This window comes from Sorex araneus, chromosome 7, assembly GCF_027595985.1.
Source record: "Sorex araneus isolate mSorAra2 chromosome 7, mSorAra2.pri, whole genome shotgun sequence".
NCBI classification, from domain to species: domain Eukaryota; kingdom Metazoa; phylum Chordata; class Mammalia; order Eulipotyphla; family Soricidae; genus Sorex; species Sorex araneus.
In genome coordinates, this window is record NC_073308.1 from 35,627,537 (window position 1) to 35,643,459 (window position 15,923).

Sequence of the window (15,923 nt, forward strand, 5' to 3'; positions counted from 1 at the left end):
GTAGCTTGCCGGGCTCTCCGAGATGGGCGGAGGAATCGAACCCGGGTTGGCCGTGTGCAAGGCCCTATCTGCTGTGCTATTGCTCCACCAATTGTAAATGTATATGCAACAAACATCAAAATATCAACCATATCAAGTAAACACTAATAGGTAAGAATGGGAAAACAGACAACAACATAATAATAGGGAACTTAATTCCTCACTTTCAATAATGACTAGATCATTCAATTTTCTTATTAATAAAAAATTAATAAGAAAACTACTTTAGAGCAGACAGACCTGTTATACATTTGTAGATCAATTTGTCCAGTAACAGTAGAATTCACACTGGAGTGTTCATGAAAAATTGTAGATGCTAGATTGAATTTTATGGAACAAAAACAAATTTTATAAAACATACAAAGATTAAAATTATGCCATGTATCTTTCCTGACCACAGTTATATGAAACTAGAATTTTGTAACAAATAATGTGAAATTAAACAACATAGTGTAGAATAACCAAACAATATAGTGTAGAATAACCAATTTGGGTCAAAAGAAATTTAAAGAATCTTAAAACAAATGAAAATGAAGAATAGCTTACTAAAACTAATGGGTCACAATAAAAAAGTCCCAAGAGACAATTTTTATACCCAAAATACTTATGTTAAGGAAAAAGAATGGAGTCAGAGAGGTAGCTCAGCTGGCTAGAGCATTAAATGCAGGGGATCTGGTTTTATCCCTGAGACCTGCATAGTCCCCTGAATATCTTCAGGAGTGACACCAAACCTGGATTAGCTCCTGAGTACTGCTGCATGTGACCCCAAAACAAACAAAAAGAAAAAGAGTTATCTTAAATTAAAAACTTTATAACACAAGGAACTAGAAAAATGAAACCAAACTAAGTCCAAAGTTACCAAAAGGAAAGAAACAAAGAGTAGAGGAGAGATAATCGAAACTCTTACCCACCTCAATCCTAGTAAACTATAGAAGATAATACCTTTTCTAAAAAGATGCACAAGGATGGAGAGATAGTACAGTGAGTAGAGCACTTGCCTTGCAGTGGCCGACCTGGGTTGGACCCCTGGCATCCCATATAGTCCCTTATGCACCGCCAGGAGTGATTCCTGCATGCAGAGCCAGAAGTTACCCCTGAGCATCAGAAGGTGTGGCCCAAAAACCAAACTATAAGTAAATAAAAAAGATATGCATATTGATGTATCTTTAGTCAGAATAAGAATAACCCAAGATTCAAATACAGTTCAAATAAATAAAATGAGATTTGAAGGAGGAGAGTTTATAACTGATGACACAGAAATGAACCATAAGGAACTATCGTGAATAATGCCAACAAGTTATATAATCTAGGAAAAATGGATCAGTTCCCAGAAATATGCAACCTACCAATGTTGAATCAGGAAGGAATTAAAGATCTGAGGAAACTGATAAAAAGTTAGGAGATTGAATCAGTTGTCTGTCGAGAAAAGTCCAGGACCTGATGGTTTCACTGGGAAACTCTACCAAGTTTTTTTTTATTTTGTTTTTTTGGGGGGTCTGTATCCCATGGTGTTCAGGGGCTACTCCCAGCTCTGTGTTTGGGAGTTATTTCTTAACAGCGTTGGAGGAACAAGGGGTGAGAATCAAACCCACATCTTCCAAACTGTACACTCAATCCACTGAGCTCTGTCTCTGGCCCCTCTACAAAATATTTAAAGATGAATTAACAACAATCCTTCTCAGATGCATCCCAAAAAAATTAAAGAAGAGAAAATATTCCTTAGCTCATTTTATGAGTCAAGCATTTCCTTGATATCAAGCAAGATAAAAATTCTATAAGAAAACAAAGCTACAGGCTAATAGTTCTGATGACTATAGACACGAAACTTATCAGCAAAATATCAGCAAGCCATATTTTCTAGTAGATTAAAAAAGGATCATTTTATCATGATAAAATAGGATTTATGTGTGGGAGGCAAGGATGGGTTAAAATCAATACATGTGACACACCACATCATTAGACTGAAAGGGAAAAATCATGAGATCTTGGGATGCAGAAAAAGTATTTGACTATACAGAACATATTTTCATGAAAATAGTTAATAACAAGTTGGATTAAAACAGCCTCAACATAATGAAATCAAATTGGACAGGCCAACAGATAACATTTTGCTCAGTGCTGAAAGATGAAAACGCTTTTCTCTAAGATCAGGAACACAACAAAGTTACCTACTATTAACAGTTATATTCAGCATTGGACTGCATGTGGTCCCTCAAGCACTGCCGGCCGTGATTTTGAGCACAGAACCAGGAGTAAGCCCTGAGCACAAAACAAAACAAAAACATCAATATTAAAGGGAGTTAGAAGTTGATAACAACCCTCCAGAATGACTTTGAGGGGTTAGAGACTTTCTTGGAGGAGGTACCCACACATGTGGAAGTAGCAAGAGGACTAAAAGGGAAACCCGAGGAAGATGAGTCTAGTTGCTGTAATATCTTAGTAAAATAGCATGTGAGTACTTGCTTCTCAAGGATGAGCACAGAGAGCAGTTTCCTGAGGTGACATCTGTTTCTGCTGGAGACGCTGTGAACACTGGCAGTAACAGCAGGGAAAAAGTCACATAAACTTGGTGGATGAAGCAGTAGCAGGGTGGAGAGGATTGACTTCCGTTTGAAAGAAGTTCTCCTCTGGGTAAATGCAGTACTACAGAGAAAGGAAGAGTCGGCTAATGCAGCAAACTTGATCATGGCCAACTCCAGCTTTCAACCACCACCACCCTTGTCAGTCAGCAACCCTCAGCCTCGGAACAGCATCCTTCACCAGCAAAAGATTCTGGCTAGCTGAAGGCTCAGGTGATGGTTTGTGTTTCCTTTAGCAGTAAAATATTATTATTATTATTATTTTGCTTTTTGGGTCACACCTGGCGATGCACAGGGGTTACTCCTGGCTCTGCACTCAGGAATCACCCCTGGTGGTGCTCAGGGGACCATATGGGATGCTAGGAATCGAACCCGGGTCGCCCGCTTGCAAGGCAAACGCCCTACCCGCTGTGCTATGGCTCCAGCCCTAGCAGTAAAATATTTTTGATTAAAATTAAAATATTTAAAATTATTTGTTAAGTCATACATTTTTAGACATAGACTATCACATACTTAATAGACTTTGGTATAGTACAAATATAACTTTTATGTTTTGAGAAAGCAAAAAATTAGTATGACTTGCATTATTGCAATTTCATTTGATTGCAGTGGTTTGGAATTGTGCCTGCAATCTCTCTACTTATAGACTGTAGTCAATTGTATTTTTATACGCTGACAAATGGTCTGCACAAGAAATATAAAGAATTACATAATCAATAACATCGAAACCAGTAAGCATGTAGGAATAAATTTAACCAAGAAGGTGAAAGACGCATAAAGTGAAAACTCTAAGCTTTGATATAAGAATTTTGGGGAGAGGTTGTCACATCTGGAGTTCCTCTGGGGCTGTCCTGTCTCTGTGCTCAGGAGTGATGATTGGGGATTCAGGAAACCACCTGTGGTTCCAGGAATTGAACCAGGGTGGGCTTCTTGCAAGGCAAAGGTCTTCCCCGCTATATCTCCAGCCCTAAAAAGAGAATTTTTTAAATTTTTTTTTGTTTTTTATTAGTCACTGTGATGTATAGTTACAAACTTATGAACTTTTATGTTTGCATTTCACTCATACAGTGATCGATTACCCATCCCTCCACCAGTGCCCATTCACCTCCACCAATGATCCCAGTATCCCTCTCACCACCCCCACCCCATCCCCCCACCCTGCCTCCTAAAAAGAGAATTTTAAGGAGACAAATACAAGTAAGGTACTCTGTCTTCATGGATCAGAATACTCTTGTTAAATGTACGTTAGTCAGTGCAGTTCTCTCTGAGGTAGGAAAAGCCAATTCTAAAACTTGTATAGAACCACAAAGTACCCTGAAAATAGCCAAAACAGTCCTGAGCAAGAACAAATCTAGAGACATCACATTTTTGATTACAGATTTTACTAATTAAAGTAGCAGGGCACTGGCAGAAACGAACTTAAAATGAAATAAAGACTCAGACATAAAGCTTGGGGCTGGAGCGATAGCACAGCAGGTAGGGCGTTTGCCTTGCATGCGGCCGACCTGGGTTCGATCCCCAGCATCCCATATGGTCCCCTGAGCACTGCCAGGGGTGATTCCTGAGTGCATGAGCCAGGAGTAACCCCTGTGCATCGCCAGGTGTGACCCAAAAAGAAAAAAAAAAAGACTTAGGCGTAAAGCTTGAACTGAGAAACTCCTCAGAGAACCCATTGGGGACAGGCTGCGTGACTGATCTCAGCATAGACCTTTTGTATGTGACACTAAAAGCACAACCACAAAAACGAAAACAAGAAAATACACGAAGCTCTGAAACTACAGAGCAGAAGAAACTACACAAACTGAAAAGGCATCCTACTGAAAGGAGAAGGTAAATTTTCAGAACATATATCTAGTTAGGGGTCAGTTTCTAAAATAGAGCATAAAAGGAGCTAATTAAAAAATGGGAAGAGATTCATAAGTGGGGTTATTACTATCATACTGAAATTGCCACTGCAAAATTTCCCTCAAATACAGTTAGAGTCTGCTTATTCACTTTGAATTTGCTTATTCAAAAACAAAGTTTTGGGCTTTGTTTTCAAAAACTACCTTGAGATATTTCAAAGATATCCCAGCCCTTCTCCAGTGGCTTCTCAAAATAATTACTGGCTTCCCAATGGCAACTAGAAGTAAACCGCTTTTGGGGAAAAAAAATACTTTTCGAGAGAGAAGAGATGCAGAGGAACTAACTAAACAGATGTTTCTCTGATATAAATGACCACATGATACAGGGAGAGATGTATAACTTATTTAATCATCAGGCAGATGCAAATCAAAACCAACATTGAGTTCACATTTGTTGACTGCTCATGTGCCAAAAAGAAGGAATATGTTTATTGTAAAGATGTTGGGGCTGGAGCGATAGCACAGCGGGTAGGGCGTTTGCCTTGCACGCGGCCGACCCGGGTTCAAATTCCAGCATCCCATATGGTCCCCTGAGCACAGCCAGGGGTAATTCCTGAGTGCAGAGCCAGGAGTAACCCCTGTGCATCGCCAGGTGTGACCCAAAAAAAAAAGCAAAAAAAAAAAAAGATGTAGAGATAAGGGAGCCTTTGTCTGATGTTCGGATTATAAATGGTATAGCCACTATTGAAGACAATCTAGAGATTCCTCCCAAAATTACAGAACTGCAAAATGATCTAGCTGTTCAACTTCTGGGCATAAAATCCAAATGGAGGGGCCGGAGCGATAGCACAGCGGGTAGGGCGTTTGCCTTGCGCGCGGCCGACCCGGGTTCGATCCCCGGCATCCCATGTGGTCCCCCAAGCATCGCCAGGAGTAATTCCTGAGTGCAAAGCCAGGAGTAACCCCTGAGCATTGCTGGGTGTGACCCAAAAAGCAAAAAAAAAAAAAAAAATCCAAATGGAAAGAAATCAGAATCTCAACTGTAGCATAATTTACAATAGCTAAGAGAGGAAAACAGTATAACTATTAGTTTGTAGCTAATCTAAATGCGGATCTATGTAAATATTAAATATGTAAGAATCTATAACGATATTTTACATATATTGACATAACAAGGTAAAATCTATTATACTTAATTATGTATGATTATATATATTTTGCCTCATAAAGCCTTCCAAGGAATATAAAACCCCTGGAACAGGTATGCATGTTCTGGAGACACTCTGTTGTTCCATCTCACGGGGAACGCCCCACCTCCACTCCTTCTCATTGGCACAGATGGTGGAGCACTGTAGGCTGCAGGAAGGAGTCTTTGGAATTTCTCTAGGGTGCTTTCATTTCGAGGATGGGTGGGGGCAGTGTTTAAAAAATTATTATCGTAGTATAGGTAACATGTTGCCAGTAGTATTGACATTTCTGATCTCTTTCAATTAAAAAAAAAAATTTAGTCACCAAATTTGCAGTCCTGTTAATGTGTACAGTGTTCTAACCCTCCGCCCTCCACCAGAGTCTCCTGTTCCCGCCATTATTGTCTCGGGCCCCCCTTTCAGCCACTTCTCTTCTGCCACCCCCCACCTTGACGTCATGTATTTCAGTTGTTCTCAACACATGACATAAGGGTTACAGCCACAGACCAATCATATTTCTCATAGACTCTAGGATTTTTATCATTCTTATTTAAAAAATATTTATTTATGGGGGCCCAAGTGATATTACAGCAAGGAGGGCACTTGTCTTGCATGTGGATGATCCAGGTTCGATCGCCGGCACCCTATATGGTCCTCTGAGCATCGCCAGAAGTGGTTCCTGAGCACCGAGCCAGGAGTTGCCCCTGAGCATCTTTGGGTGTGGCCCCAAAGCAACAACAACAAAATTAAGAATATTTACTAAGAAATTGATTTATAGGATGTTAAGTTCTCAAGAACTTGCAATGATCTTTATTTTCATGTCAAGCAAATATTCGTTGTTGACCCATCGTGTGCAGTCACCAGGGATAAAGTAATGTGGACAAAGTCCCTGCTTAATGAGTAGTCACTTTCCTCATTTTTCATTTTAAATCTCCTTGATTTATAATAGTGTCCTTAGGACAGGGTGTCGTGCATAGTGTTCCAGCCCCTCACTCTCCGCAACCATACTCATGTGCTCTTGATTTGTTTGTTTGTTTGTTGTCTCCTGACCACTTCTAGTGGGGCTCCGGAGCGATACAGGGTGCCAGGAATCTAATCCAGGTCAGCCACACGCAAGGCAGACACCCTTGTGCGCTCTCTCCAGCCCCGTGGGCTTGACCTTGATGCCTCGTTGCCACACATGATTTTTTTAGAGCTCTGTTTTAATCATTGGGTTCATAATAGTCATTGAAAGCTCGTAGAACCTGTTTTCCAAAATAGCGACAGTTTGAGAGTATTTTTAAGAGTTGTTGTTACTGTTGTTCTTTTTAGATTTCAGCTGCTGGTGCTTGGGGTCAGCTTTCTCTTTAGTGCTCAGCATTGCATCCAGCGGTGCTCCGGGATCATGCAGGTGCCGGGATCAAACCCGGAACTCCCGCATGCAAAGCATACACTCTGCCTCCTACTGGGAGCCACCTTCCTCGTCCCCAGAATTGTTTTGCTGTTTTGTTTTAAAAATTAAATGTGAAGAAAACAGTCTAAAACATTTCCCAAATCATCTGCTGTTGTAAATGTATCAGGCATCCTCACCGGTGATTCCTAGCATCTGGAAAAATATTTTTTATGGACTTAATGGAATTTAACTAACACTGGAAGTGTTTCAGAAATATCTAAAATAAAACGATTTGTTTTTATATAATAATAAAGTATGTATACAATAATAAATATAAATAATAAAGAAGTATTATCTGTTATAGATGACAGTGTATGTATATTAAATAAATCTTATTAAAATGAGTCAAATTCTCTTGGAGAGAAATAAAAATTTTGGTGATTTTCCTCTTCAAGCTTATTCCCCTTAGTGTTTTGTTTCCTTCTGTTTCTATTTTTAAACTATAGTTTAGGTTACGTGTTTATAGTAATGTTGGTGTGTGTGTTCTTGGTGTACACACCTCACCTCACAGCCACTAGAGTGTCACTAGCCCCCACCCGTGCCCCCGAGTCGCCTCCTGCCCTGCTCCGCCCGGCACCTCCACCTGGTGCTTTCGTTTTGTTCTCTGTACCCGGGATCTGTAGTTGGTTGATGTTGTCAGTATCCTCCCTCGTCTTCTTTCCTTCCCTATAGTGCTTTAAAGAGAAAGTATCTACATTCCTTTGAAAATTTTAACTACACACCATCTCCTCACCTGCTGTAGATTATTTAGCTGCAAATCAGTGTTTCCATTAAAATTCACTTAAATCACTTAGAGGTTTTTTTTTTTAGTTTATGCAAGGTTTTGATAGCAGTCTATCATAAAGCGAGTTGAAAAGAGAGATGGAAAGACGGCTCAGAGTCATAGTACAGCGGGTAAGGTGTTTGCCTTGCGTATGGCTGACTCAGGTTCGATCCCCGGCATCCCAAATGGTTCCCCAGGCACCACCAGGAGTAATTTCTGAGTGCAGAGCCAGGAGTAACCATTGAGCATCACTGCCCTCTCCCCCAAAGGAAAAACAGAAAGAGACCTAGAATATCAGAGTTCTGGTAACCAGAACTAATTTTTTTTTTGTGATCTTGAGCATGATTTTTAACCTTCCTGTATTTTTTTCTCATCCATTCAGTGAGGATAGTAATGCCTATCTTATTTACCTCCAAAGGTAAATGAAAATGATATATGATATATTAAAAAAAAACCTTCAAAATGAATATTTTAAAACACATAACATAAAAAAAATCATCTTTGGTCTCTGTATTCTATTGAAAACAATGTTAGGTATGTTTCGTTAATGGATCTGCCGTCACATAATATTTAACACTGGTAAGATTATTAATATGGATAGAAATATCATTGCTCTTCTAAATGAGGAGTGTAGTTGATGACTATCCGGTGTGATGACTAATCTGTTGTTTGCGACTATTTTTATGTTTTGAATCTAAGGAAAATATACTGTCAGATATAAATGGACCTTTAGTAATGCTGCCTCTCTGGTATCTGGCTCCCGTAGGAGTTGATCTGGAGCAGTCAAGAAAAGAAGAAGAACAACAGATGTTGCAAGATGCCCGCCAGTGGCTCAACAGTGGGAAAATAGAGGATGTCAGGCAGGCGCGCTCAGGGGCCACAGCCCTCCATGTGGCTGCTGCCAAGGGCTACTCTGAGGTCCTCAGGTATTGTCCATTTACATCAATCAGGAGTTTGGTTGATTGGGTTGGGGAAAAAAGATGAATTGGGGGTTGAATTAAATTTCCAGCTATGGCATGTTTCTTATTGTTGGTTTCTTCTCTGGTTCTGTATAGTCTTTTCTCACCCTTTGCTAGTATTCATCCATGGATGGCTTCTCTCCCTTGTACAAACTCTCAGTGACATTTATGATCTACAACAGAGTTGAGATAGACTGACCTAGAAGCTGATGGCACTCAAGCCTTCCGGCTCTGTGATGATCATGAGTAGCCCTGCAGTCTCTCCTGGTGACGTAGAGTGCAGGGCAAACTTGTGGTCACTTTCATCTTCTTTGCACATAGTATCTTTGGACTTTTTGAATTGTGTAGATCTTGAGTGTACAGGGCCTAGCTAAGTAGGGCAGATAATAGGATATTATTCTAATCTCGATCTCTTTTGTTTTTATCCTTATGGTTGTCCATGATTTATATTTGCTTTTTTCTTTTTTTTCTTTATATTTTTTTTATTTTATTTTTAAACTTTTTATTAAATCACCATGTGGAAAGTTACAAAGTTCTCAGGTTTATGTCTCAGTTATACAATATTCATACACCCATCCCTTCACCAGTGCCCATATTCCACCACCAAAAACCCCAGTATACCCCCCGCCCCCACCCCCTACCCCCTACTGTATAACTAATGAATTTCACTTCATTTTCTCTTTACCTTGATTACATTCATAATTCAACACAAATTATGTTTGCTTTTTTCTGTTTTATTTTTGCGTGGGGGATCATACCCCGCAGTGGCGGGGGTGGGTGGGTAGTGTTGGGTGGCCACTCTGGGTGGTGCTTAGGGAACCATGCAGTGCTTGGGATCAAGCCTGGGAGATTCCAGTATCCGAAGCATGCAGTGTAAGCTTTTTGATCTGTCTCCCCACCTCCAAACATGGTTTCTGTAGGTCTTGCTACCTAATGTTGGTGGGCCCTCCACCAGTGCATGGGTCCTTAAAAGCACTTTATGTTTAGTTGTTGCTAGACCCTTTCAGTGCTTTATAGTCTACCTAGTAGGTATGACAGCATGTGCTGTTCTATTTCTGCCTGTGTGACATTCATACTCTCTTCACTTCTTGGAAGATGTCATGGAAACCCATGGAAATTGATCCAGCCCAGTGCCGTAGGGAGGCCCTAGGCTGGGGTGTGGGGTGGGGGTGGCAATGTCAGGGGCAGGGGGCCAGCGGAGGGCATACACTTCATTCTTCATGCAAAACACAGTAAGACCATAGCTTTATTGGTTACATAAATTCCCTACAGATGGTTTTAAAGAGTTGGACATATAAAAGTCTACATGAAGTAGATGATTTTCTAGAGAAACCAGATCAGAAAGCTTTTAAGTAAAATACTGGAAGAAAACCGAGTTATTTTATATATTATTTTCTCCTTACACTGGAAAATGGAAAGCACACTTTGTAACAGAGTTCTTTGATTCAGATAACTCAATTAGCCTTTGACTAATCTTAGACATCTTTCCTTACCCCTTCTTGTGTGGTGTAACATGCGTATTCCTATAGATACCATGTGGTCGTGTGGTATTGAGTGTAATTGGCTTTCCATGTAATAACTAAAACTGAGCTGTGCACTAGAGGTCAGAAATCACCTTAGGACCCTTGTGGTGCAGGTCCCAAATCTGACTTTATTGGGTGATCATGTACTTGGCAGGTAGCAGTAATGCAGAGGAAGTAAGGGTCTTGTTTGTGGCTTTCCCCCTAGACTTCTGATTCAGGCTGGGTATGAACTCAATGTTCAGGATCTTGATGGCTGGACCCCCCTCCATGCTGCTGCACACTGGGGCGTGAAAGAGGCTTGCTCCATCCTTGCAGAAGCACTCTGTGACATGGACATCAGAAACAAGCTGGTTAGTAAGCCCGGCCCTCTTAAGGGACGCTGAGTTTGGTGGCTGAGTGTGTAGAAGAAGAGGCTTAACTCTGTTGCTTGGCAAGGCAACAGCTGCCAGGGGAAACGACTCTGCTCATGGCCCAGACAGAGATGTTTGCTATGTCAAGTAGACTGCACTGTCATCACCTTCCTGATTTCATTCATGTTGAAGCCCCTTAAACCAGCTAGAAAAAAATTTGCCTTTGGAAAAATGAACACTAGGGAAGCCTAAGATGTCTGTGTTTATGGTAAAATACAAAATATTTTACCTGATGTACTTTAAATCAAGAACTTTCAATAGCAGAACTCATCACTGCTAGTAATTTAAAAATGACAGTTTCTTTCCTGTGAAGATAGTGGTAGTCAACCTCAGTCAAGCCACTCAGAAGCTCTTTCACATACATTTACTATATACATCTGCTGATTTCCAGGAATCCTCAGGCATGACTTTTTGCCAGAAAATGGAAACACAGAGACCAGTGATCTTAATCTGCCTCATATCTCTTCTGAACTTAGGTTACATTCTTAAATTATGGGCCAGGCTTTGCTGATGTTTCCTCCCTAAGGAAGATGACCTTTCTCTCACTTATAGGGAGATGACTCCTGTAACATCATCTTTAGAGCCTATGTGCCACCCACCTCTTTGTGAAAATTCTTTTTGAAAATTCAGACCCCTTATTGAATTTTCGTAGCAATTAAGCTCATTTAGAGCTCACAAATAGAGCTTTCAGTTACCATCATCATTACCATCATGGTTATTGTGACTTCCTTAATAATATTTTACCTAGCATAAAACTATATAATAAAAATTTTGCCTTTTTTCGGGTTTATGTTTCCTTGTAATTGATGAAGTTGTGGTGATAAAGCAGGGTAGATCATTTAGGAAAGCAAATGTGTTGTGTGGATCAAAAGTTTAAGTGGAATATTGATAGTGCTCTGGTAGGGTCAGGTAATCAATCACTGCTTCTGTTTTCTCTTGGTCATGGTATCCTTTTTCACTGCTAGGGCCAAACACCATTTGATGTTGCTGATGAGGGTCTTGTAGAACACTTGGAGATGCTCCAGAAGAAGCAGGATGTGGTAAGTCGCCAGTTGATGTTTTGCAAGCGTTTGTAGCAGTCCACACCTGGTGTCTTAATCACTTGCTTTAATTATATCTGCTGAGGGCTAAAATGGGCATATTTCCATTCCAGAGGTGATAATTGTTCCTTTTAGGCACTACTAATAGTCTGCTAGAAGAAAACAGCCCAGAAACTGTCATTTGTTCAAAGTTTCTCATTTCAGTCTCCAGGCAGCTGAAAGCTTAAAAGGACAACAAGCTAATAATTACCTGTGAGTTTTAGAAAATAAAATGTCATAGATTCAGATCAGTTATTTTTTTCCCCAATTAGGAACAATGACATCTCACAACATTTTTTTACCTTATTGACTAAAAGGGCATCTTTATTTAAAGTAAATTAATTGTAAAAAGGAATATGTGACTTTCTTAAAAAGCAAACATACCCACAAACTAAAACTGTCACTTGGCGCTGAAATTGGACTCAGTGGGTGAGTCACACTTATTCCAGATCTAGCAGCCATCCCGAATTTAGCCTCCACTCCCTCCTCCTTCATCTAAATCTTCTGTTGTTGGGTTGCAAGTGCCATTCTTCTTAGTGCTATGTATAGGAGGCTCACATAGGCATAGCGCCCATGTACACAGTGAAGAATGGAGAAAACTCCCCACTATTAGATAAGCAGTAAATACTTGAGTTTTCTACTTATAAGGTGGGTAAGTAGATTGGACATGGAGAATAAAAATGAGTTTGTGTTAGGGGTTAGAGAGTTTCCCATTTGAATAGGGTGGGAGAGGAAAAAATAACTGGCTTTGGGCCTGAGATGTGGTTCAAGTAGTAGAGAACATATGTAGTATGTGTGAAGCCCTGGGCTCAATCCCTAGCATGAACCCTGAGTACTGTCATGTTGTTGCCCCCACAAAAATCACTAGCTGTGTTGGTTTTGGTTTCTGGGTCACAGCCAGTGGTGCTCAGGGCTTACTCCTGGCTCTGTGCTATGGGTGCTCAGGGCTCTCCCATGGCAGGACTCTCCGAACTGTATAGGATGCTGGGGATTGAACCCAGGTCAGCCACACGCAAGGTAAATACCCTACCCCTGTACTATCTCTCCAGCTCCTAAGAAAAATCATTAGTTTTGGTTTTCCATTTGCGCAGACTATGAACTGTGCTGAGGACATGTGAGCTGAACTTTAGGACTAATATGAGAAATAGTAGTTGTGAATATAAGAACTATATATAGCTCAATACTGAGTACAAGCCAGCCATATCTATATCTAACCTCCTGGGTATATTCAGCGTCACATCTCGATGGGGAAAGTGAAGATACGCCTCAATTCAAGTGGGCAAGTCGCCTCTCTGAGCTCAGACAAACATTGCCTTCACTTTGTTTTCTTCAACAAACAGTTGGAACCACCAACCCCTGGAACTTTCTGATAGGGCATCAGTGCTATGTTTAGCAGTGACAGTCTCCCCAATGGCAGATGAACACTTTGCGTAGTTAGGGTTGCGTTTTTAAATTCCAAAATGGTTTTTAGACTCCTGTGGAAGTGCGTAAGTTTGAGCTTAGGGTCTATAAATAAGTTTTGTCTAAATACTGGACAAATTTTTCTAAGGGCCAATTTCCATTTGCTGCCTGTTCTTAATTTCTTTTTCTTTAGACCTACTGCCAACTAAATTCATATATGGATCATAAAGGCTTCTTTCAAAGTTTTTTTTTTATGACTATATGTACTATGTACCTATACGTGTGTATCTATAGCCATAGCTATCACTGTGCCTGTCTGTGTTTCTGTCTTGGTCATAGGCAACAGAGCTGGTTCTGTGGTGCATAGGCCAGTGGTGCTTGGGACCCTTAGGGCCATACCCCGTGGTATTGGGATCCAACAGACTCTGCCGGGGGCCGACTCAGGGCCTTACCGTGCTAGGTGTGTGTTCAGACACTGTCGTTCCAGAGACTACCCGACCACACCTGGTGATGTGCCAGGGTCTTCTTGATGCTGCTGGGGAAGCCGTGTGATTCTGGAGTTCAAACCCTGATCAGGCGCATGTCAGATCTGCACCCTCCCCGCTGGACTGTCTCCCCACCCGGATAGGACGGCTCTTCCCTTGCAGCTCGAAGACCAGGGTTTTTGTCTCTCACCTGGGATGGGGATTTTTCCTCGTCCTTGTCTCCTAAGGCAATCCATTTGCGGTTTCCGGTTTTGTCAGTTCTCTTCTTCCCTTCCAGTAGTGGTGCTGTCTGCCTTCTTTGGAGTGACAGAACCCTTTCCCGCCTTCCCTTCATGCTGGTTCCCGCCACGGTGGTGACCAGGGATCACATGCTCACTTGGCCTCGGTGCTTACACACTCGGCTGCCTCGGTGGCTGGGGGTTCTGCACGTTTTAGTTGAGATGTTTACAGGGACCACACTCTCTTCATTGTGCTACTTGCACGCATTCTGGCTCTTAGGCTTGCAGGGGGCCACTGTGGTGCTCACATTCGTGGTCCCAGGGGAGTCAACTCCTGGCCAGGCTTGCACACCCTTGAAGTGTGGTGTTGGCTGGGCCCCCCAGTTCAGGTGCAGTGCTTGTATTGCCCCTGGCTGTGGTGGGCGGGAGATTGCACACTCAGTCGCAGTCGCAGCTCTGGGGTCCCGGCTAGCAGAGCGCGACTGCCACTCAGCACATGTGGGTGGCACATTGAACTCGGGACCTCATTTTTGTGAGGCGGGGCCTATGTTTGTTTGGTTTTGGGGCCACACTGTGTGGTGCTCAGGGATTTCTCCCGGGACTGTGGTCAGGGATCACTCCTGGCGGGGTGTCGGAGGATGGAGCCCCGTTGACCATGTGTAGGCAAGCACCGTACCACTGGACTACTGCTCAGTCCCCTTGAGGCCCAGGAGGCCACCAAGTGACCTCCTCAGCCCCAGCAGTACCATTTTGAGTTCTTCTCATTGCTGCTGATTTTTACCAAACACCAACCCCCCCCCCCGTTCTTTTTTTTTTTTTGTCTCTTCAGCTTCGAAGTGAAAAGGAGACCCGGAATAAGCTCATTGAATCCGACCTGAACAGCAAGCTGCAGAGCGGACTCTTTAAGAAGTAAGATATTTGGGGCTTGAGAGATGTGATGAGCTCTGCTGTGTATGTGTATGCCACATATCTAGCCTGGGAATTTATAGTAAAGAAACTCCCGTTTTAGCCAAACGATCTTCAAACATATGGGAGTGCGTGAGGTGTGAGGAGGTGGCATAGACTGTGCGGGGGAGATTCCGAGGGTAGATGGACACGTTTTTAAACTTAGAAATCGACCGAGATGGCAACACTTCTATTTTTCCTAGCTTAGGGTTAAAAATTAGTTTTTGTTTTATTTAAACGCCCTGGTTTACAAAGTGGTTCATAATATAGTTGTTACGAGCATTCAGTGTTCCAGCACCAGTCCCCCCACCGGGCTGACCTTCCCGCCACCATGTTCCCATTTTCCCAGTCACTTCCCACACCTGTCCCCTTTGCTGGCACAAAGTCATTTACTTTCTGTTGCTTGTTGCAACTGAATGGCTAATAGAATTATATAAAAAAAAATACTATAGTAAAAGAAAATTTGTGGCAATTGTTATATCTCACCTTGGGGTCATTAAGTCCTCAGGGGAGGGTTTACTAAGCTGTTTGTTGTTAGTTGAGTCTTCTGTTTGTTTCAGTTTATTGGGCTTAGTTGGCCACTATGTTACTTTCTTATCTCACTTGTGCCCTCCTGCTGGGTTGTCAGTATTGTGGAAACTGGAGGATCTGTAGAGCTGAGCCCATGAGTTTACATGACAGTGGCTGGGGGGTGTGGGTGTGGCCGCCAGGGCTTCCTGAACTATCCGGTGAGTGGGGGTGGGAAAGGGAGAGATTGCTCTGCCCCACTGGAGACTCTAGAGTTCTTGCTAGCTTAGAGGCTCTTAATTAGCTAATAGTTAATATAACTTTCCTAAGGGACAACGCTGTACCTTACCATTGTGCTAGTACCTAACTTGATTTCTGGCATATATAATAAATACAGTTCATACTTATTAAATGATTGAAAACATACTTACTTTAGCATCATGAGACTTATAGCCATTCTTTTTTTTTTTTTTTTTGCTTTTTGGGTCACACCCAGCGATGCTCAGGGGTTACTCCTGGCTTTGCACTCAGGAATTACTCCTGGCAGTGCTT

The 15,923-nt window shown here is 41.8% G+C and overlaps 1 protein-coding gene across 7 annotated transcripts in view; it reads left to right on the forward strand.

Annotated features, from left to right (window-relative positions):
• PPP1R12B (protein phosphatase 1 regulatory subunit 12B) overlaps positions 1-15,923 on the forward strand; it is a 227,209-nt gene that overhangs the window by 64,588 nt on the left and 146,698 nt on the right. For all 7 annotated transcript variants that reach the window (XM_055144257.1, XM_055144255.1, XM_055144258.1 and 4 more), the window contains exons 4-7: positions 8,611-8,770; positions 10,532-10,676; positions 11,702-11,776; positions 14,749-14,828. In XM_055144257.1, the coding sequence (XP_055000232.1) occupies positions 8,611-8,770; positions 10,532-10,676; positions 11,702-11,776; positions 14,749-14,828 (460 nt within the window). The remainder of the gene's footprint in view (positions 1-8,610; positions 8,771-10,531; positions 10,677-11,701; positions 11,777-14,748; positions 14,829-15,923) is intronic.